Here is a 22,614-nt window from a genome sequence, read left to right on the forward strand (position 1 = left end):
AGAGACTAACCAGTTTATTTGAGCATAAGCTTTTGTGAGGTGAGCTGTAGCTCACGAAAGCTAATGCTCAAATAAATTGGTTAGTCTCTAAGGTGCCACAAGTACTCCTTTTCTTTTTGCGAATACAGACTAACACGGCTGTTACTCTGAAACCTGCATAGGAACAGTCACACAGATACACAAAGGACAGGCTCTGGTCCCTGTTGGATCAGCTGGCTGTGCAATGGAATGTGGAAAATGATTATCATGCTATTTATACTATATTAGATTTTTGATGTTCAGTTATCTGGTCCTCAGTGATCCCAGGGTTAACTCCTCCCTCCCCTTGCACAACTACTCAGGGAAAGGGCTCTAAAGCATCAAGAGCTAGGCAGATAGTGAGGGTAAGCATATACAGCTGAAATTTTTTTAAAGATTTAAATGGTGCTAAATGGCCAGATTCAAAAATAGGGAAGGAAAATGGAGCCAGGTCTGAAAGAATAAGTGCAATTGCAGAAACAGGAATGCCAAGCTAGGATTCTAAACAACAATGTTCCTCTCCAAAATATTTTTTTTTAAAAAAGAGGGTTTTTTACCCCAATCTCCATCTTGAGAACTGAAGCTGGTGTCCCTGTCTAGTCACAGCTTAACCTGCTATTCATTCCCCGTGAGAAAAAACAGGGTCTTCATCTGAGTATTTGGGCTCTCAGTTCACTTGCCAGATGAGCCTGGCACCTCTCTGCCTCATGGAAAGCCATCGTTCAAGCTGCCCAAGTGTTTCTTCTGTCTCCACTAGCAAACATCTCAAACGTGCAGCCTGCGCATCTTCTTGGCAAGTGGCAGAACTCTTTCTGGCACAAGCCTATTAAACTTCACAATGTACACACAATAAACCTGGGCGCAGATCACTGATTTCTGCTTTAATGGCTGGAGGTGGATTTCCCAGAGGATGTGTTTTATTTGGGTGCACGTGTGTTGCAGGGCAGACAGCTCTCCATATCGCTGCAGTGAATCAGAACATTAATCTGGTGAAGGCTTTGCTCAAGAAGGGGGCCAATGTCTCCAGCCCACGGGCCACTGGACTTTTCTTCAGGCGCAGTGCCCATAACCTTATCTACTTTGGTACGTCCTGTCTGCAGCTCCCAGGACAGACTGGGTTTCTTTTCCTTCTCTCTTACTAGAGGATTGGGTGATGGAGGGAGTGTGGGGAAGGCTTGCAGTGATGCTGCCCATGCTATACCCACTCTAGATAAATACAGGGCTCTGCTCTCCAGGGCTGTCAGTTACACAGTTTTTACCAGGCACGCCAATTCATTTTAAACACAGATCATCCTAGCAGCATAGCAGCAATTCTCTCACCTGTCAACTAGCTAAATGGTGTCCTTTCTAAGAGCCTAGGTCTCCCCGAGCTGTGACCCATCCTGTCATATTGACGGGAGGAGGGGGTGGGGGGGGGATGTGTTTCACTCAGTAGTATGACTTTTTTGAGGGGTGGAATTTATTGAACTTCTGGGTAACTCTCTTCCCTTCCCAAGCTCAGACTGATCAGCATGCACAGATTCCCATACATGTCTCCGTCTGGCTTGTGTGCTTATTTCCTTGTGGTCTGGGTTGTATTTTCCCTCTGTCGCTTCCTCTTCAGGGGAGCATGTTCTATCATTTGCTGCCTGCGTGGGGAGTGAGGAGATCGTCCGGTTGCTCATTGAAAATGGAGCTGACATCAGAGCACAAGACTCTCTGGGTAAGAGTTCTTCATGGGCCAAGTGACTTGTGTATGGCCAAGTTCTGCCACTTTTACACACACTGAGCAGTTACTTTACTCCACGTGCAGTCTCTGGTATGGAGGGTGCTAGGGAAATGTAAGAAGATGTTAATGTTATCAATCAATGATATGCTCCTTAGTTTTGTTAATCAAGAATTATTTTTAATGCACATCAGCTGTTTGAGTCTGTATCATGTCTCATGGTCCCTGCATTGCTTCCTCCATAGGCAACACTGTTCTCCACATCCTCGTATTCCAGCCCAACAAGACTTTTGCCTGCCAAATGTACAACCTGCTTCTCTCCTATGACAAGAGCGATGGGAGTCTGGGAACCCTGGACTCAATTCCAAACAGTGAGGGGCTCACTCCGTTCAAACTGGCTGGAGTGGAAGGCAACACTGTGGTAAGTTCATTCACAGCACAGTTAGCTCTTCACAGAAGAAGGCTTTCAGAAATGGGTAGCTCAGGTGTTCTGTGTCTAAGGCGACTGGCATCCAGGTAGCCTATTAATTGTGTAGAAAAGGAATATCAAGTCTTGTCTTTCTTCCTTTGCTGTGGATCTTCACGGACATGGAGGACCAGGGAACTTCTCTCCATTACCTAGCCTTCATTACTCTCGATGCCATACATTTAGCATTTCTCCAGTCAGCCACAATCTTCCAAGAAAAACAGTGTAGACAAGAACTGAATTTCTAATATAAAAACTAGGGCTTTCAAGCGATTAAAAAAATTAGCACTGTTAAACCATAATAGAATACCATTTATTTAAATATTTTTGGGTGTTTTCTTCATTTTTAAATATATTGACTTCAATTATAACACAGAATACAAAGTGTACAGTGCTCACTTGATATTATTATTTTTATTACAAATATTTGCACTGTAAAAAACAAAAGAAATAATATTTTTCAATTCAGTTAATACAAGTACTGTATTGCAATCTCTTTTATCTTGAATGTTCAACTTACAAATGTAGAATTATATGTACAAAAAAACCTGCATTCAAAAATAAAACAATGTGAAACTTTAGAGCCTAGAAACCCACCCAGTCTTACTTCAGCCAATAGCTCAAACAAACAAGTTTGGTTATAATTTGCAGGAGATAATGCTGCCCACTTCTTCTTTAAAATGTCACCTGAAAGTGAGAACAGGCATTTACATGGCACTGTTGTAGCTGGTGTCGCAAGATATTTATGTGCCAGATGTGCTAAAGATTCATATGTCCCTTCATGCTTTGACCACCATTCCAGAGGACATGCATCCATGCTGATGATGGGTTCTGCTCAATAATGATCCAAAGCAGAGTGGAACAACACATGCTCATTTTCACCATCTGAGTCAGCAGAAGCTTTATTTTCTTTTTTGGTGGTTCGAGTTCTGTAGTTTCTGCATCTGAGTGTTGCTCTTTTAAGACTTCTGAAAGTATGTTCCATACCTTGTCCCTCTCAGATTTGGGAAGGCACTTCAGATTCTTGAACCTTGGGTCGAGTGCTGTAGCTATCTTTAGAAATCTCACCTTCTTTGCATTTTGTCAAATCTGCTGTGAAAGTGTTCTTAAAATGAACATATGCTGGGTCAGGAGCCGAGACTGCTATAACATGAAATATATGGCAGAATGTGGGTAAAACAGAGCAGGAGACATATAATTCTCCCCCAAGGAGTACAGTCACAAATTTAATTAACACATTTTTTTAATGAGCATCATCTGCATGGAAGCATGTCTTCTGGAAAGGTGGCCAAAGCATGAAGGGGCATACGAATGTTTAGCATATCTGGCATGTAAATACCTTGCAAAGTCAGGTACAAAAGTGCCATGCGAACACCTGTTCTCACTTTCAGGTGACATTGTAAATAAGAAGAAAGCAGCATTATCTCCTGTAAATGTAAACAATCTTGTTTGTCTTAGCGATTGGCTGAACAAAAAGTAGGCCTGAGTGGACTTGTCGTCTCTAAAGTTTTACATTGTTTTGTTTTTGAGTGCAGTTATGTAACAAAAAAAAAATCTATATTTGTAAGTTACACTTTCACGATAAAGAGATTGCACTACAGTACTTGTATGAAGTGAATTGAAGAATACTATTTCTTTTGTTTATCATTTTTCCAGTGCAAATATTTGTAATAAAAATAATAATATAAAGTGAGCACTGTACACTATTCTGTGTTGTTATAGAAATCAATATATTTGAAAACGTAGAAAAACATCCAAAATATTTAATAAATTTCAATTAGTATTCTATTGTTTAACAGTGCAATTAATCACAATTAATTTTTTAAATCATGATTATTATTTTTTGGTTAATCGCATGAGTTAACTGTGATTAATTGACAGCCCGAATAAAAACAAAATGGTGGGAAATCATCCAGACTTTCCCCTAAACAAACACACACAAAAATGTCAGGACTCTTTTTATGTACCAATATAGGACAAGAACACTTCCCCCCCTTACCAGGTTGCCTTTAAAACAGAGTAAAGGGAATTTTTTTTGCGACCAGCATGTAATTAAGCTGTGGAATCCATGGCCACAAGATGGCATTCAGTCAGATATCTTAGTAAATTTCAAACAGGTAAGGCCAGTTTGGATGAAATTCAGATCTAGATCTCAATTTGGTGATACAGGCTCAGTGCTAGATTAGACACGTACACAAAGGAGAATTGAGAATCAGGTCCTCAGCTCAAGTTGATGGAGCTAAGCTAATTTACACCAGCTGGCTAGGCTAATCCTTCTACCGCAACGCATGAATTGATCATCAGCTGGGGATCAAGAAGAAATTCCTCCCCTCCCGCCATAATATTGCATTTCTAGATGCTTGAAAATACACAGATATAAATATTGGGGCTTAATGCCTCTCTCCAGAGTATTTGTTATTGGCCACCACTGTAGGCAAGGTATTAGGCTTAGTGTTCATTGATGTCTTCCAGAATAGCAGCCCCCTGTGTCGCCCTAGATAGATCTGTGTGAAATATTTGTGACAAAAGGTGAAACTGCTCGAACTTGTGGGGGAGACGGGATAATTTTTAAAAAAACACTTTCTTACAAATGAGCTCGTTTCATCCCCGAAATTGCCTTTTTTGTGATTTTATTTTTGCTTGAAGGTGCTAAAAATGACACCTGAGCTAGAGGAGGCTTCAGCACTTTGTGTGCGGCAGATGGTTGGATGTAGAGTTTGTTAATGCAGCAGCAGCCATTTTGTCAATGGCACAGAAAAGCAAACCTTTGCAAGATATGAAAACTGCAAAAAGACCCAGTGCCAAATTTTAATGCAGAACTTGTTTTACCCAGTTTGGCATATGTGTACTGTAAATTGCATGAATTCCTGGGCATTGACTGATTCCGCACCATCCCTCTCCTTACTCCTCAGATGTTTCAGCACCTCATGCAGAAGCGAAAGCACACTCTGTGGACTTTTGGCCCTGTGACTTCTGTCCTCTATGACCTCACGGAAATTGACTCCTGGGGTGAAGACCAGTCCTTCCTGGAGCTTGTTGTCTCAACCAAGAAGAGAGAGGTACACTGTGGGGTGCGTGTGTGTGTGTCAGATTCTCTGTACAGAAAATGTTTGTTATGAAAAGAGAAATCCAAATGGACACTGAAAGTTCCAGCTGTGAGGCTATTCCATATAGCCCACAAGGTCTGGCACTTCTTGCCCATTTGAGACAGGGAACAAGTGAAATGCAGCAAACCCTTTGTGACACAGCAAATATGATTCTACACGGCAGTTACACCATAGACTTGCAGTCTGAGAGGCTGGTTTAAAGAATGTTGCCTTAGGCTCTGTGCCATGTTCAATACGCCCAAGGATGCTAAAGCTACAGGAGGCGATGTCGCTAATTCAGCAGAAGGTGCTCTGTGATTCTGTAGTATCACAGACATAAATAAGAAGTATTCTGTGCAGCTGTAATACTCCTTGCCTATATCATGGGGGTGTTGTGAGCTTTTCCTTAACAGTTATCAAGGTGCTTTGAGTTCCTGGGCTGGAAGGTGCTTTAGAAATGCAAAGTTTGATAATTATGTCCCTCATTAACTAATATTCCAAATTATCTTCTGAAACAAAAATGGATAAAACCCATCCAGGTTTGACGTTGGGGAAAAAAAAGATACCCTCCAACAACAGGTTTCCTTACAGAGAAAACGCAAACATCTTCAAGGTTCAGTTAGTGTCCTAAAGCATTAATTGTAATGACATCAACAAGCAATGAGCTAGACCTCCTAATATATGGAAAATATCAATAGATACTGAAATTATAAGAAGGGGAAACAAATCCAGCACATTGTTAGTTATGTTATTTAATTTCCATACAGCAGGAGTCTAGAAACACTTATGAAATAGATAGTCCTAGATCAAAAATGAATGATGCCTCTTCCAGCTACGAGAAACCGTGGGAAAATATGCTGATGTCACTATGTTTTTTTCCCTATATTCAGCATCCCTTAAATCCCTGAATGAGTTGGTATCTGTGAGCATTGAGAGGACAGTATACATTATGAAACAGATCTATAAAAAGTACCTGAGAGCCAGTCCAGGAGACTAATTCCAACATTTAAAATAAATTCTGATGACTCCCTTTCTTCCAAAGACATGCATACATTTGCAGATCCACAATTCTTGATGCCATGAGCTAAATAATGTCCAGAAAGCCATTTTCCCAAATAGAGGAAAACATGATGGGCTCATACTATGTAATAACTCTTTCTCAAACACTGAAAATTACATTTGTTGTCAGACTAGCCCTTCCTTTTCTATCCCATACATATATGGATCATACTGTTAAAGCACTATTTCCCATTCAAACCCTTCTGTAACTTACACACCCACTTTTGCTCTGCTGTAACTCCATTATTATAAGTTATTTGCACTGCAGTAGTATCTCGAGGCTCTAACTGAGATCAAGGCCCTATTATGCTAGGCACTGTACAAATACATGCCAAGAGATAATCCTTGTCCTTTTACAGTTTAAAAGGACAAGAATGGGAGAAATGTTCATGTCTGGGAGCTGAATCACAGAGAGATTACTGGTAAAATTTCAAAAAACCACTTAAATCCCATTTGAAAATGGACCTTAGGCTCTTAAATCACTTAGGTGCTTTTGACAGTTTTCCACTCAGTGCAGTGCCCAAGGTCGCAGAGGAAGTCAGGAGCAGAACCTGCATTGACACTCAGTTCAGTGGGATTTAGGCATCAGTTGAGTTACTTTTGTTTTACACTGATGTGAGAGGAGAATCAGGCCCTGGGCAAGGGATGGGGGGGGTGGTGGTCAGAAGAAGCTAAATCTCCTCATTTATATTCATTTGGGTTCAGCTCCATACTAGGCTCACAGAATCCTCACCTCTGCTACCATAACTGGACTAGTTCAATATCAGTGATACACTGCCACCATTTTAGGCAACTAGAGGATTTTAAGCTTATTATAGATTGTTTTCAAGACAAAAGCCTGTATTCAGGTGAATATTTGTAATTTGTGTACGAAACAGAAAATATTGTATGTACTGTGGCTACACTGCTGTTTATACTCACGCTAACCTGATGAGAGCTAGTGTATACGCAAACAAGGAAATCGCACCCCTAGCTCAGACGCAGGCTTAAAGTTTGTGCCCTTTGATCTACCTCTCTTTCAAAGTTGAGTAGATCACAGCGCACTAAGCAACTTTTAGTGCATGGTACAGGGACAGGGTCCATATACCCAGTTAGTGCGCTGTAGATTTACAGCCCAGCTTCCCACGCACTTAACTCATCATCTAGACAAGCCCTTAGACTCACACCTACTTACCAGCATGTAACTTAGCTATGCACACCCCATGCACAGCACCCACCACGTCTAAGGGAGTCTAAGCTGGAATGATGGGCTTGGAAGAGGAGTGTAGCAAGAGAAACAAAAATAGGGTATTCTAAGAATCATAGAATCATAGAATATCAGGGTTGGAAGGGACCTCAGGAGGTCATCTAGTCCAACCCCCTGCTCAAAGCAGGACCAATCCCCAACTAAATCATCCCAGCCAGGGCTTTGTCAAGCCTGACCTTAAAAACTTCTAAGGAAGGAGATTCCACCACCTCCCTAGGCAACGCATTCCAGTGTTTCACCACCCTCCTAGTGAAAAAGTTTTTCCTAATATCCAACCTAAACCTCCCCCACTGCAACTTGAGACCATTACTCCTTGTCCTGTCCTCTTCTACCACTGAGAACAGTCTAGAGCCATCCTCTCTGGAACCACCTCTCAGGTAGTTGAAAGCAGCTATCAAATCCCCCCTCATTCTTCTCTTCTGCAGACTAAACAATCCCAGTTCCCTCAGCCTCTCCTCATAAGTCATGTGTTCCAGACCCCTAATCATTTTTGTTGCTCTTCGCTGGACTCTCTCCAATTTATCCACATCCTTCTTGTAGTGTGGGGCCCAAAACTGGACACAGTACTCCAGATGAGGCCTCACCAATGTCAAATAGAGAGGGACGATCACGTCCCTCGATCTGCTCGCTATGCCCCTACTTATACATCCCAAAATGCCATTGGCCTTCTTGGCAACAAGGGCACACTGCTAACTCATATCCAGCTTCTCGTCCACTGTAACCCCTAGGTCCTTTTCTGCAGAACTGCTGCCTAGCCATTCGGTCCCTAGTCTGTAGCGGTGCATTAGGTTCTTCCGTCCTAAGTGCAGGACCCTGCACTTATCCTTATTGAACCTCATCAGATTTCTTTTGGCCCAATCCTCCAATTTGTCTAGGTCCCTCTGTATCCTATCCCTGCCCTCCAGCGTATCTACCACTCCTCCCAGTTTAGTATCATCCGCAAATTTGCTGAGAGTGCAATCCACACCATCCTCCAGATCATTTATGAAGATATTGAACAAAACCGGCCCCAGGACCGACCCCTGGGGCACTCCACTTGACACTGGCTGCCAACTAGACATGGAGCCATTGATCACTACCCGTTGAGCCCGACAATCTAGCCAACTTTCTACACACCTCATAGTGCATTCATCCAGCCCGTACTTCTTTAACTTGTTGACAAGAATACTGTGGGAGACCGTGTCAAAAGCTTTGCTAAAGTCAAGGAATAACACATCCACTGCTTTCCCTTCATCCACAGAACCAGTAATCTCATCATAGAAGGCGATTAGATTAGTCAGGCATGACCTTCCCTTGGTGAATCCATGCTGACTGTTCCTGATCACTTTCCTCTCATGTAAGTGCTTCAGGATGGATTCTTTGAGGACCTGCTCCATGATTTTTCCGGGGACTGAAGTGAGGCTGACTGGCCTGTAGTTCCCAGGATCCTCCTTCTTCCCTTTTTAAAAGATGGGCACTACATTAGCCTTTTTCCAGTCATCCGGGACTTCCCCCGTTCGCCACGAGTTTTCAAAGATAATGGCCAATGGCTCTGCAATCACAGCCGCCAGTTCCTTTAGCACTCTCGGATGCAACTCGTCCGGCCCCATGGACTTGTGCACGTCCAGCTTTCCTAAATAGTCCCTAACCACCTCTTTCTCCACAGAGGGCTGGCCATCTATTCCCCATGTTGTGATGCCCAGCGCAGGAGTCTGGGAGCTGACCTTGTTTGTGAAGACAGAGGCAAAAAAAGCCTTGAGTACATTAGCTTTTTCCACATCCTCTGTCACTAGGTTGCCTCCCTCATTCATTAAGGGGCCCACACTTTCCTTGGCTTTCTTCTTGTTGCCAACATACCTGAAGAAACCCTTCTTGTTACTCTTAACATCTCTTGCTAGCTGCAGTTCCAGGTGCGATTTGGCCCTCCTGATTTCATTCCTACATGCCCGAGCAATATTTTTATACTTTTCCCTAGTCATATGTCCAACCTTCCACTTCTTGTAAGCTTGTTTTTTATGTTTAAGATCCGCTAGGATTTCACCGTTAAGCCAAGCTGGTCGCCTGCCATATTTACTATTCTTTCGACACATCGGGATGGTTTGTCCCTGTAACCTCAACAGGGATTCCTTGAAATACAGCCAGCTCTCCTGGACTCCTTTTCCCTTCATGTTAGCCCCCCAGGGGATCCTACCCATCCGTTCCCTGAGGGAGTCGAAGTCTGCTTTCCTGAAGTCCAGGGTCCGTATCCTGCTGCTTACCTTTCTTCCCTGTGTCAGGATCCTGAACTCAACCAACTCATGGTCACTGCCTCCCAGATTCCCATCCACTTTTGCTTCCCCTACTAATTCTTCCCAGTTTGTGAGCAGCAGGTCAAGAAAAGCTCCCCCCCTAGTTGGCTCCTCTAGCACTTGCACCAGGAAATTGTCCCCTACGCTTTCCAAAAACTTCCTGGATTGTCCAGTTTATTTAGATTGAATGTGTAGTTTAAAGTAGCCTCTCAGTCCTTAATTTAATTTACAACTTTTTTCCTGCTTCTGGGTACATAAGCTGGCCAAACTTGGACTCTGTACACCTGTAAATAGATTTTGGGGAGTCTGAACTGGGTGTAAGGGTATCTAGCTCATACTTCTGAATTTAGCCCCATACGTCTCCACGTATCTCATACAAAAATCTCAGGCTTAGAGAAGACACCTAGGACTTGGTATAGTTGAAGCAAATGGGTATTGGCAACAAATGGGCAACAAATGTACAGATTGTTTAAAATATGCAAATATAATATTTCATTGGCCTGAGAATCTTACTTGTTGTCCATTGCTAATCAAATTAGGAAAGATTTACCTGCTTCTTGCCCCTAAAAATATCTGATATCAGGAACTCCTGTATTTCAGGGTGTATAGGAATGTATCATGATCCCAAATGTTTGGGAATCATAGGATTTCTTAAAGTCCTTCCTAGAACAATAATAGATCTCATTCTCTTGCTGTCTCTGCAAAGAACTGTCATAACTCAGACTAATTCTAAATGAGTTAGAAATCTGCCATCCATTTTCCTTTTTGGAGAAAGAACTCATTCACCTTCAGTGGTAAACCAACTGTGAACTCTTTGAAACATAAATTGTTTGCCAGTGAGGAGCTTGTTAACCTGGCCAACTCTCTTTGAGAGCAAACAAATAAATTCCCTGAGGTTCATTTTTTAATATGTGAATAACTTTCAAGTGAAATAACATCATATGCTGACTTCTGCTGAAGCAGTAAGCAGCTGGCTTTGAGTCTTGCCTTAGCATGTTATGACTGATGTCTGTATAAACTATTTCTCTTGACCTCTGAAGCAGACTTTGATCCACCATAAACGTATCAGCTATGTACCTAATTCTGCCTTTGAATACATGGGTGAAATTTCTCCTGAAGTCAGTGGGAGTTACGTTCACATATGGGAGAGAAAAACTGAGTCCCAAGGCCCATCTGGAATAAACCAGCATAATTCCATTTACTTCAGTTGAGCTATACTGATTTACACCTCTTAGGATCAGGACCTACATCACTACAGTGAAGTTATTGACGAGAATGGCCTCTGTGTCAATCTTTTGGCTTTGTTTTTCAGTTCAAATATATAAAATATCTCCTTTCTATGGGCCATGTCTAGGAAGTCAGACAGTCTGTGTGTATCTTCCTTTAAAAACTTTTAACCAAAGTGTACAATTCTAGAACAGGGACACAATTTGATAGCTGCTTTCAACTACCTGAAAGGGGGTTCCAAAGAGGATGGATCTAGACTGTTCTTAGTGGTGGCAGATGATAGAACAAGGAGTAATGGTCTCAAGTTACAGTGGGGGAGGTTTAGGTTGAATAGTAGGAAAACCTTTTTCACTAGGAGGGTGGTGAAACACTGGAATGCATTACCTACAGAGGTGGTGGAATCTCCTTCCTTAGAAGTTTTTAAGGTCAGGCTTGAGAAAGCCCTGGCTGGGATGATTTAGTTGGGGATTGGTCCTGCTTTGAGCAGGGGGTTGGATTAGACGACCTCCTGAGGTCCCTTCCAACCCTAATAGTCTATGATTCTATGAATACCCTAACAAGTATTTTATATTAGTAAAGAAATTTTATAGAACATTCTCTGTTACATTGGACAGGACATTTAGAGACATTTCTATAGAATCCTATTGTCTCATGCCTTTTAAATTCTATGGGCTTTTCCCATAACAGTATGTACCAAAATGTTCCCATGAAAGAACTATCTATAATTCAGAATCTTTGCAAAAGGATGTGTTAAGCATTGATTACTGAAAAGCTGTAAATGATTTTCTCAGTCTGATCCTATGGCAGATCTATGAAATTTTTTCTTCTTTTCATTCTGTAGTTACAGGCTTGATTTCAGTTTTGTAATAGCCTGTAGGTGCCTTATTAATGTTGTGGAAAAAACTCACATATGAAAACTAAAAAAACAGTGCAGTGTTATTTTTACTCTTGCAGTTAAAACCTCAATAAAAAGATTGACATACACTTATAGGATTATTTTATATCTATGAACTCCTTGGCTGGTGAACAAACAAGCCAAACCCTTTGTATAGTTATCACATGTTTCTCTTGTTTTCTCTGGACTGTTTTTCTTTTGCTGCGTTTCCCAGTCAGCTGTCTTCCAGCCCTCTCCCTTTCTTCTCCTAAAGGAGATAATTGGTTTAATGCCAACAAAATCTTTGATGTGAGGACTTTAGAAACCTACTAAGGCAAGACTCAAACCTGCTCCTTTGCAGGAGGAACTTCATCCAGCAGGAGCTACTGGAAATTCTGTTTGTGAAATCCTAAAAATGTAAAGGTGGCCAGAGGGAGAGAATATGATTACAATATATTCTTATTTCCATTTCTCCATGCCCCCATTCCTAATACATCCTTCATAGCCATTGCAGAAATGCTTTTTTCAAGTGCTATTTCAACTGGCTCAAATAGACAGAGCTGCCATCATTTCCTGGAGTCAATTATCCTACGTTTTGATGGACCCTTCCCCATTAGCAAATGTTGACTGATGGTCAGGGTCAACATCACCCCATTTATAGTAATAAAAACAATGCTTGACGCTTCTAGAACATTTCCCATCTGAGGATCTCTGCACACTTTGCAAATATTAGAGAATCAAGGGCCAGGTATTCAAAAGAGCTCAGCAACGAACAGTTACTATGTACTCTATTCTGTGTAACTTAAGTTCTTATATTACCTTCATCATTGTTATATGTGAATGCCTGTCAATAATGCATTAATCAAGGGGACTAATGTTTGTCACGTTTGGTTCATTCTCTCTCAATCCCCTGAGAGGTAGAGAAGTGTGTGTGCAGTGGAGTGTTTAGTTGTGGTAGAGTTTTGTTTTTTACAATGTGTACGGTCTCCCACAGTATTCTTGTCAGCAAGTTAAAGAAGTATGGGCTGGATGAATGCACTATAAGATGGGTAGAAAGTTGGCTAGATTGTCGGGCTCAACGGGTAGTGATCAATGGCTCCATGTCTAGTTGGCAGCCGGTGTCAAGTGGAGTGCCCCAGGGGTCGGTCCTGGGGCCGGTTTTGTTCAATATCTTCATAAATGATCTGGAGGATGGTGTGGATTGCACTCTCAGCAAATTTGCGGATGATACTAAACTAGGAGGAGTGGTAGATACGCTGGAGGGCAGGGATAGGATACAGAGGACCTAGACAAATTGGAAGATTGCGCCAAAAGAAATCTGATGAGGTTCAATAAGGATAAGTGCAGGGTCTTGCACTTAGGACGGAAGAACCCAATGCACCGCTACAGACTAGGGACCGAATGGCTAGGCAGCAGTTCTGCGGAAAAGGACCTGGGGTGACAGTGGACGAGAAGCTGGATATGAGTCAGCAGTGTGCCCTTGTTGCCAAGAAGGCCAATGGCATTTTGGGATGTATAAGTAGGGGCATAGCGAGCAGATCGAGGGACGTGATCGTTCCCCTCTATTCGACGTTGGTGAGGCCTCATCTGGAGTACTGTGTCCAGTTTTGGGCCCCGCACTACAAGAATGATGTGGATAAATTGGAGAGAGTCCAGCGAAGGGCAACAAAAATGATTAGGGGTCTGGAACACATGACTTATGAGGAGAGGCTGAGGGAACTGGGATTGTTTAGTCTACAGAAGAGAAGAATGAGGGGGGATTTGATAGCTGCTTTCAACTACCTGAGAGGTGGTTCCAGAGAGGATGGTTCTAGACTATTCTCAGTGGTAGAAGAGGACAGGACAAGGAGTAATGGTCTCAAGTTGCAGTGGGGGAGGTTTAGGTTGGATATTAGGAAAAACTTTTTCACTAAGAGGGTGGTGAAACACTGGAATGCGTTACCTAGGGAAGTGGTAGAATCTCCTTCCTTAGAAGTTTTTAAGGTCAGGCTTGACAAAGCCCTGGCTGGGATGATTTAATTGGGGATTGGTCCTGCTTTGAGCAGGGGGTTGGACTAGATGACCTCCTGAGGTTCCTTCCAACCCTGATATTCTATGATTCTATGATTCTATGATACACTGTTCTGTATTTGTGTCAGAGAAGGCAGGTTGAAGAAGTGCGCCTTGCACTTGGGGAAGATGATGGTGAAGTTGTGATGGTCCTTGATTCTTGTGGAATTTCATTCCGCAGTCTGGGACCAAACCCCAGGAAAGTTTTGTCTCCTGTGCAGATGAGCTTTACCCTGATGGTAGAAAGTTCCATTGTGCCTGAGGAGCAGGGCTGTTGAGCATGGTCTTCGTCCTGGAACATTAGCCAATCTTCTAAGGACGAGTGACCTGAAGAGGAGGACCAAGACCTTGAATTTGATTCATGATTCTATGGGAAGCCAGTGTGGAGAACAGGCCTCATATGCTCCCAATAACCTGTGCTGCTGAGGAGATGCACTGCGGTGTTCTCAGTGGCAGCTGTTGGGTGATGAGCACATTTGAAAATTTGACATCTTCATTTAGGGGCTTAAAGGGGAGTTAAGCAATTCTGAAGCTCTGGCCACAAGCCTTTCAAACCACCAACACCCAGTAAGTTAAGAGAAGTATCTACCCACTTTACAGAGGAGAAAAAGAGGCAGAGACATTAAGGGCAGAATTTTTCAGCTTTGGGGACAAGTTTTCCACAGATGCAGAATTTCCAGCACTCCAAGGGACAAGGTGGGTGAGGTAATATCTTTTGTTGGACCAACTTCTGTAAAAGATATTACCTCACCACCCTTTTCTCTCTGATATCCTGGGACTGACACAGCTGCAATTACATTGCACACAACTCCCAGTGAAGTCAATAGAAATGCCTTTGGAAAACATACCATTTATTTAGGAGCCTAAGTTTAGGCACTGTCTAAAAACTGACTTAAGTGACTTACACAAGATCACTTGAGAAATCTGTGCCACTACTGGAAATAGAACCCAATGTTCTGACTTCCAGTCCTTTCCTTTAATGACTGGATTATGTTTTTCACAGTGGAAGGTGTCTTGTCTCTTATATAACACAGGTTACCTTTAACTTTAATTGAGTCAGTCTTCAAAACAACTTCCAATCACAGGAAAAGAAGATTCACAAACTTGAACTAGTTTTGTGCACCCTATGAACCTCCAGAACAGTTCGCAAGGTTCAAAAACCACTGACATCGTGAGGTTAGCCCATCCCTATTGTATACAAATCATACAGTGTGTAAAATTACTCATAAAAGAGGTAGAGATCTTTCTAGATGGAGGAGATCATAAAAAATAGATTACTGTTTTCAAGAATACAGTTTCTTTTCTGCAGTGCCTTACATCCCCACAGATTTTATAGGGGTCATTCAATCACTGCAGAAATATATCCACCTCTGGTCTAGAACCCAGTAGTAAGTTAGCAGTACAGAGCAACACATCAGGATAGTAAGTGCGCGCACACACACACACACACACTCTCTCTCTCTCTCTCTCCTCTCCCCTCCCCTCCCCTCCCCCCAAAACGAATAAACCAGAGTGCAAGGGTGTTCCCTCTTTTCTTAGCTGGGCTAATGATGCAACTTGACCTGAGAATTCGCTTGTGTATGAGATGAATGTAGTGTCCTCATGCTGAGATGCTTTTGGAGAAATTAGCTTGTGTTAATGTCCTCCCAGGAACTAGTGCAGAGTGCCCATAAACCAATGTCTCTCACAGTTAACAACCGATCTCTCTCTCTCTCTCTCAGGCCCGTCAGATTTTAGACCTGACACCTGTGAAGGAGCTGGTGAGCCTGAAGTGGAATATGTATGGACATCCCTATTTCTGTTTCCTGGCCTTGTTCTACGTGCTGTACATGATTTGCTTCACTATGTGCTGTGTTTACCGACCTCTGAAAGCTCGATCAGAAAACAAAACGAATGACAGAGACAACACCATCTACGTCCAGAAAATGCTGCAGGTGCATTGTGTATGGGGATTGGCGGGCCACATGGGCACCAGTCTGACCTATCGGGGAAATCCTACTGTCTCCTGACCTCAGTGGCTGCAGCTAGGCCTTATTTCATTTCCTCACCCTGTACTCTTTTTCAGAGCGGGAATACAGTTGGGGAAATTCTCTGTGTCCTATTGTCTTGGGTGCTCAGGCTGGACCTGGATGGCTCTTGTGGCCTCTCCAGACACAATAGTGTTCCCCCATACCAATCAGTAGCCCCTCTTTTTCTCCTTTCAGGAATCCTATGTGACATATGAGGATGAGCTCAGGCTGGTCGGTGAGCTGATCACAGTAATTGGAGCTGTAGTGATATTGATCTTGGAGGTAAGGACAACACTCTGAGTCATGCAGCCCTGGATTCTAATCAAGAGAGCGCTTACTTAAGCTAAACAGAGACTGGCCTGTGTTGGTGACAAAGTAGGGGCTATTCTTTGAACCCTAGTGCCTCAGCAGGGTCCTATGGAGCACTATGCTACTGGAAGTGTCATCTATCAGATAAGACCTGAAACTGATGTTGTGACCACTTGGCAGTAAGGATTTCAGGCACTTCAGAGAAGAGTTAGGGTGTTGGCTCCACTGTTTTGGCCAAATGTAGCTCCACTTGGATCTGGGATGTTTGTGTAATGCTCTGTGCTCTTAAACAGCTTCCATGTTCCTCCCCATATGTTGCTGTATTTCCTGAATATCCAGGACAATTAGCTGTTAATTTAAGATCAATGGATGAACAGAACTCTATGTAGATTGAGAATTATCATTCTGATCATCTCCTTGTGCGTAACCCAGTTGATTCCCAAATTTAACAGAGTGTTCCTCTTAGATTCCAGATATCCTTAGAGTTGGAGCCACCAAGTACTTCGGACAAACCATCCTGGGAGGACCGTTCCACGTCATCATGTGAGGTTCCACCTCTTCAAATCTCATAAATAGCTTGTCTCTCATTTTCTATCCGTCTGTTCTTTACCTTGTCATTAGACCTGCCCTCTCTCCCCTTCTGGGTGTTGCTTTTCTTTGCTTCTTTCTCTTTCTGCATCAGTTTATGTGCATGAGAGAGACACCGAGAGAGAGATGCCGACAGCCAGGCAAGTGAGCAAGCACAGATGAGCATAAAGATATCACTAGCCAGTTTTCATCTAGATGTGGAACAGAGTGTACCTGTGTGTGAACAGAAAGGAAAGAAGGATGATTTGATTCCCATGCTGATCCTCCTGGCTCTCCCTCTTCCTCTACAGCATCACCTATGCCTGTATGATCCTGGTGACCATGGTGATGCGTCTCACCAGCACCACTGGAGAGGTGGTCCCCATGTCCTTCGCCCTGGTGCTGGGATGGTGCAATGTCATGTACTTTGCACGAGGCTTTCAGATGCTGGGACCCTTCACCATCATGATTCAGAAGGTAAGGACAACACAGCCTTGTTACACAGAGACTGATCCCAGTACACAAGTCCAGAATGTGGAAACCAGAAGAACAGACTTCCTCCAACAGCATTTATATTAGAACATAGGAATGAGGTCTTTTCTGTGACAGGAAGAACTCAGGGTCTTGCCCATACGGGAAAGATGCATGTCTTTTCCAGTGGACACAGGTGTTAGCCATAAGGGCTTTCTGATGCTCCTTTCTTCAACATACCTGTAACAGCAGATATATTTAGTATCACACAGTGAGAAGGGGGAAAGGTCTTTGGGTTGGTGGGAAAGTCGGGTCTCATGGCAACTATACCTGTCGCTTTGCTCTGCAGATGATATTTGGAGACCTCATGCGCTTCTGCTGGCTCATGGCGGTGGTGATACTTGGCTTTTCATCAGGTGAGACCATAATTTGTAAACCAGGCTGTGTTCCCTCTGCTGTCTCTCCATGTCTTATCTGGGTAATTCAGCCTAGCATCACCTTGTCCTCTGTGAGAGAGCCAGCTAGGGCTGTGACAACATCTGGCTTCTATTTCTACTCCTGGGGCAATTCTGCACCACTGCTCGCATGCAGAATTAATATCTGCGGTAGATTTCTTTGCTTTCGCACAGAAAAATGACTTTCTGATGGGGAAGCAAAGGGAAAATGAAAGAGTGGCCATGCGCCCCTCCCCAGCAGCACGGGCACATTGTTTCATGTGCCTGGAGCAGCCAGCAAAGAGGTAAATCACTGAGGGGGGTCAGGACTGGGGACACCCCAACTGGTGCCAGGTCAGACCCACCCCTCATCCACCCAACACCCATGCATCTATAGCCAGACTCCCTATATCCAGATCCTCTGCTGAGCCTCAACCCCTGAATCTGGAGCCCCCTGAACCTGGACCACTCCACCCCCCTCGAGCCCCACCCTCACACACCTAGCTCACGGGACACCCTGACCAGTGGTTCCTATCCTGCACTAGGATCAGCTGCTAGTCCCAGCTGGGCTGAGGGTGGGGGAGGAGCGTATTTCCCCTGCATGGAGTAGCTGGTGCCAGAGAGGGGTAAGACCCATCCCAAGAAACCTCCCACAGCTCCGCAACCCCTCCCCCACACCTTCCTGCTCCCATCATTCCTCAGCCACCAGGGAAGGGGTCACTGTATGGAGAGCTGCTCCCCCATCCACCCACCATCCGTGCATTCGAGGGCCCCCAAACCCAGACCCTCCTGCTGAGCCTCACCCCCAGAACCCAACTCCCACCGCATCTGGACCCCTCCTCCTTGCAAACGGACCCCCGCACCCAAACCCTGACTCACCAACCCCCAACACCTAGATCTCCCCTGCCAAGCCCCACCCACCTGCATCTGGACCCTCTCTGCTGAGCCTACCCCCCTGCATCCAGACTCCCACCTGTGCACCCAGACCACCCCTGCTGAGCCTCCCGCACTCGAACCCCCTCCCCAATGAGCCTCACCCTCCATGCACCTCGACCACTCCAATGACCCCCCCACACACACCTGGACCCCCAACCCCACTGAGCTCCAAGCTGCACCCAGATGCCCACCCCACCAAGCCACACTACCCCACCACCCAGACCCTGGTCAAGCTCCAACTACCTTCACTTGGGTCCCCCGGCAGAGTCCCATTGCTCCTGCACCTGGAACCCCACAGCGAGCTCCTGTGCATTCAGATCCCCGCACACCCAGGTTACCCCACACAGAACCCTCTCACCCTACACCTGGATTCCTCCACACTAAGCCCCTCCATACTTGTATCCTGCTGGGCTGAGCCTGCCTGCCCCCATCTGATGTGCCTGGTGCGGAGGGGCAGGGCCCAGGGTGTTTCTGGGGCAGGTCCGGGCCTTACGCTATGTCAGGATCGGGTGCAGCCTCACCACCAAGTCCATGTCCTGGGGGTGGTGGGGTCTGCAGGGTGATCTCCCACCTCCATGCAGCCAGTGGCCTGTGCTCCCCACTGCTGTGCTGGAGCCTTCGCATTTATTTGTGGACAAATCAAATTGCAGAATTTTGCAGAATTTTAAAATATTGTGCACAGAATTTTTTTTTTGGCACAGAATTTTTAATTTTTTTGGTGCAGAATTTCCTCAGGAGTATATTTCTGTGGAAATGATGCTAGAACTTTCCCCAGCATGGCCTTCTGCTATGTCACAGCTTGTTTATTATTAATTGCTTATATTACTGTTAAGCCCAAAGGTCCCAGTCAGGAATTAACTCCCATCATGCTGTGAGTTACACACAGAGATAGACATAGTCCCTGTCCAGAAGATCTTACACTCCAAGAATCCCCATTCTGACCCCACCCCTCAGATTCTCTTTTGCTGACCACAGGGCATTATTCCTATTTTAACTTTCTCTCTCTTCCTTTCCTCCAGCCTTTTACATAATCTTCCAGACAGAGAACCCCACAGAGCTGGGCCAGTTCTACAGCTATCCGATGTCTCTGTTCACCACCTTCGAGCTCTTCCTCACCATCATTGACGGGCCTGCCAACTACAGCGTGGACCTGCCCTTCATGTACAGTGTGGTGTACTTTGCCTTTGCTGTCATCGCCACCCTCCTCATGCTCAACCTGCTCATCGCCATGATGGGTGACACCCACTGGCGCGTGGCCCACGAGCGGGACGAGCTTTGGAGAGCACAGGTGAGGGCCCTGTCGTGTTAGGCCATGCAATGGAGAAATCTTTCCAATACAGAATGAGGAGAGTTGGCCCTGGTGGAAGTGCTGATAGGTGCAGCTACTCGCTCCTGCAGTGTAAAGAAGCATGGCCACATCACCCCCATCCTTACACGGCTCCATGGGCTGGGCCTCCCATTCATTTCAAGATTCAGTTTAACTCACCACCACCTCGATAGGTCTGCTCCAGCCTATCTGTCTCCTGTCTCATTCCCTCTGCATATCAAGTACCATCTTTTCTGTTCCTTCACATAATAGGGGCACTCTCGGTGTGAGAGCCTTCTCCTCTGAAGCTCCTGACATCTGGACCAGCCTTTCTGTCTCTTTGTGCCCTATCCACATCTCCATATCATTTCAAACCACCATCCAGAAACCTGTTTGTCCTCTCTTGTCCATCCCAACCCCTTTATATTCCTCACTTACTAACACTCCTCATAGATTCATAGATTCCAAGGCCAGAAGGGACATTGTGATCCTCTAGTCTGACCTCTTATAAGAACACAGGCCATAGAACTTCCCCTAAATAATTCCTAAAGCACATCCTTTAGGGAAAAAAAAACATTCAATCTTCATTTAAAAATTGTGAGTGATGGAGAATTCACCACGACCCTTCGTAAATCGTTACAATGGTTAATTACTCTCCCCATTAAAAAATGTACATCTTATTTCCAATCCGAATTTGTTTCACTTCAATTTTTGGCCACTGGATCATGTTATACCTTTTTCTGCTACCTCCTGCCTTTCCAAGACAGACCAGGAAGTTTAATGGTTGACTTTCCTGATGTTGCAGGGTATTGAGTTCCTGATGGTAACTAGACACTCACCCTGCTCATGGCTGTAATATTTGCATAAGCACAGTGGCATCTCCTATAGACTGTGCACTGACTGGCTTATTTCCTGCCACCATGTGTAAGGGGGACGAACATTCCATTTTCTGTTGTTTGAAGATGGTCCATGGTTTGCTCAACCCTTGGTGAAATTAAAGCAAAAATAGTGAGCAACCATTTAGTAGACAGGATAGAGATGCTGCCTCTCTTTCCTTCAGTGCCTCTAAACCAGGGGTGGGCAAACTTTTTGGCCCAAGGGCCATATCGGGGTTGCGAAACACTATGTAGGGCCAGGTAGGGAAGGCTGTGCCTCCGCAAACAGCCTGGCCCCTGCCCCCTATCTGCCCCCTCCCACTTCCCACCCCCTGACTGTCCCCCTCAGAACCCTCGACCCATCCAACCTTGTCCCCTGACCACCCCCTCCCAGGACCCCCCACCCCAACCGGCCCCCCGGGACCACATCCCCTATCCACCCCCCCCCGCTCCCTGTCCCCTGGCTGCCCCGACCCCTATCCACACCCCTGCCCCCTGAGAGGCCTCCCCGGAACCCCTAACCCATCCAACCCACCCCCCCGTCCCCTGGCCGCCCCTCCTGGGAACCTCCCCCAGGACCTCCCCCATCCAACCCCCCTTCCTGGGACCCCCTGGGAGCCCCCCATCCAACCTCCCCTGCTCCCTGTCTCCTGACCACCACCCCGAACCTCCACACCATCCAACCGCCTCCTGTCCCCTGACAGCCACCCGGGACCTCCTGCCCCTTATCCAACCCCCCCTCCCCATGCCCCCTTACCAGGCCGCTCAGAGCAGCAGGACAGGCTTATTGGAAAGCCTGGGAGGTGGGCGGGTGCAAGTCGTGCTGCCCGCGCAGCGGCATCACTGCAGGGGAGGGGGGACAGTGGGGGCAGGGCGGGGAGTAAGCCTCCCTGGCTGGGAGCTCAGGGACCAGGCAGGACGGTCCCACGGGCCATAGTTTGCCCACCTCTGCTCTAAACTCTGCTCATGGAGTCGTCAATGATTTTCAAAATGAGGTTTTTCAGATAGTGTTTTGGGTTTTTTTTCTTATTTTCCTCTCTCTTATTTGGAAAGGTTGTTGCCACTACTGTCATGCTGGAACGGAAACTCCCACGATGCCTCTGGCCTCGCTCTGGGATCTGTGGACGGGAGTATGGACTAGGGGACCGGTGGTACCTCAGGTGAGTTCCCCTCTCCGACATGTCCTTTGTGGATGTGCATGCATGTGCATGTGTGCACACAAAAGAGCTGGTTAGAAAATGGATTTTCCATCTTGTGAAAAGTTTCAAGATTTCAAAAAAATGTTCATACTGAATCAAGACCAAAAACCAAAATTATGACATTTTTCACAAAATGAAATTTCAAAAAACATTGATTTCAAGTCAATTGAAATAATTTGTTTTGATAAGTTTGAAATGTTTTGCTTAAATTTTGACCCTTCCATTATTTTTTATATAAAATACAGTAAATTTCATACAAAAAGTAATTTCAACATGAAAAATTGAAACTTTTCATCCCTGGAATGTCAAAATGGGACACTTGGACATGGTCACAAAAACAGATTTCCATTTTTTGTCCAAAAGGATGTTTTGTTGAAATCAATAGGATTTTGAAAAAAAAAAAAAAAAAATCATTTTAATCGAAACAGTATTTTCCAGTGAAAAGATGGTTTGCCTAAAACTTTCTGGCCAGCTGTAGCAGGGGTTGGACTAGACGACCTCCTGAGGTCTC

General features: G+C 44.8%; 1 protein-coding gene across 1 annotated transcript in view; it reads left to right on the forward strand.

The window, feature by feature from the left end:
• The window catches only part of LOC125623037 (transient receptor potential cation channel subfamily V member 6-like), a 46,492-nt gene that overhangs the window by 17,308 nt on the left and 6,570 nt on the right, over positions 1–22,614 (forward strand). Inside the window, exons 4-14 of the mRNA XM_048821870.2 lie at positions 961–1,101; positions 1,622–1,720; positions 1,969–2,144; positions 5,102–5,248; positions 15,719–15,931; positions 16,202–16,288; positions 16,782–16,858; positions 17,194–17,359; positions 17,703–17,769; positions 19,743–20,011; positions 21,958–22,064. Of these exons, the coding sequence (XP_048677827.1) occupies positions 961–1,101; positions 1,622–1,720; positions 1,969–2,144; positions 5,102–5,248; positions 15,719–15,931; positions 16,202–16,288; positions 16,782–16,858; positions 17,194–17,359; positions 17,703–17,769; positions 19,743–20,011; positions 21,958–22,064 (1,549 nt within the window). The remainder of the gene's footprint in view (positions 1–960; positions 1,102–1,621; positions 1,721–1,968; positions 2,145–5,101; positions 5,249–15,718; positions 15,932–16,201; positions 16,289–16,781; positions 16,859–17,193; positions 17,360–17,702; positions 17,770–19,742; positions 20,012–21,957; positions 22,065–22,614) is intronic.

Source organism: Caretta caretta, chromosome 1, assembly GCF_965140235.1.
Source record: "Caretta caretta isolate rCarCar2 chromosome 1, rCarCar1.hap1, whole genome shotgun sequence".
Taxonomy (NCBI): Eukaryota; Metazoa; Chordata; order Testudines; family Cheloniidae; genus Caretta; species Caretta caretta.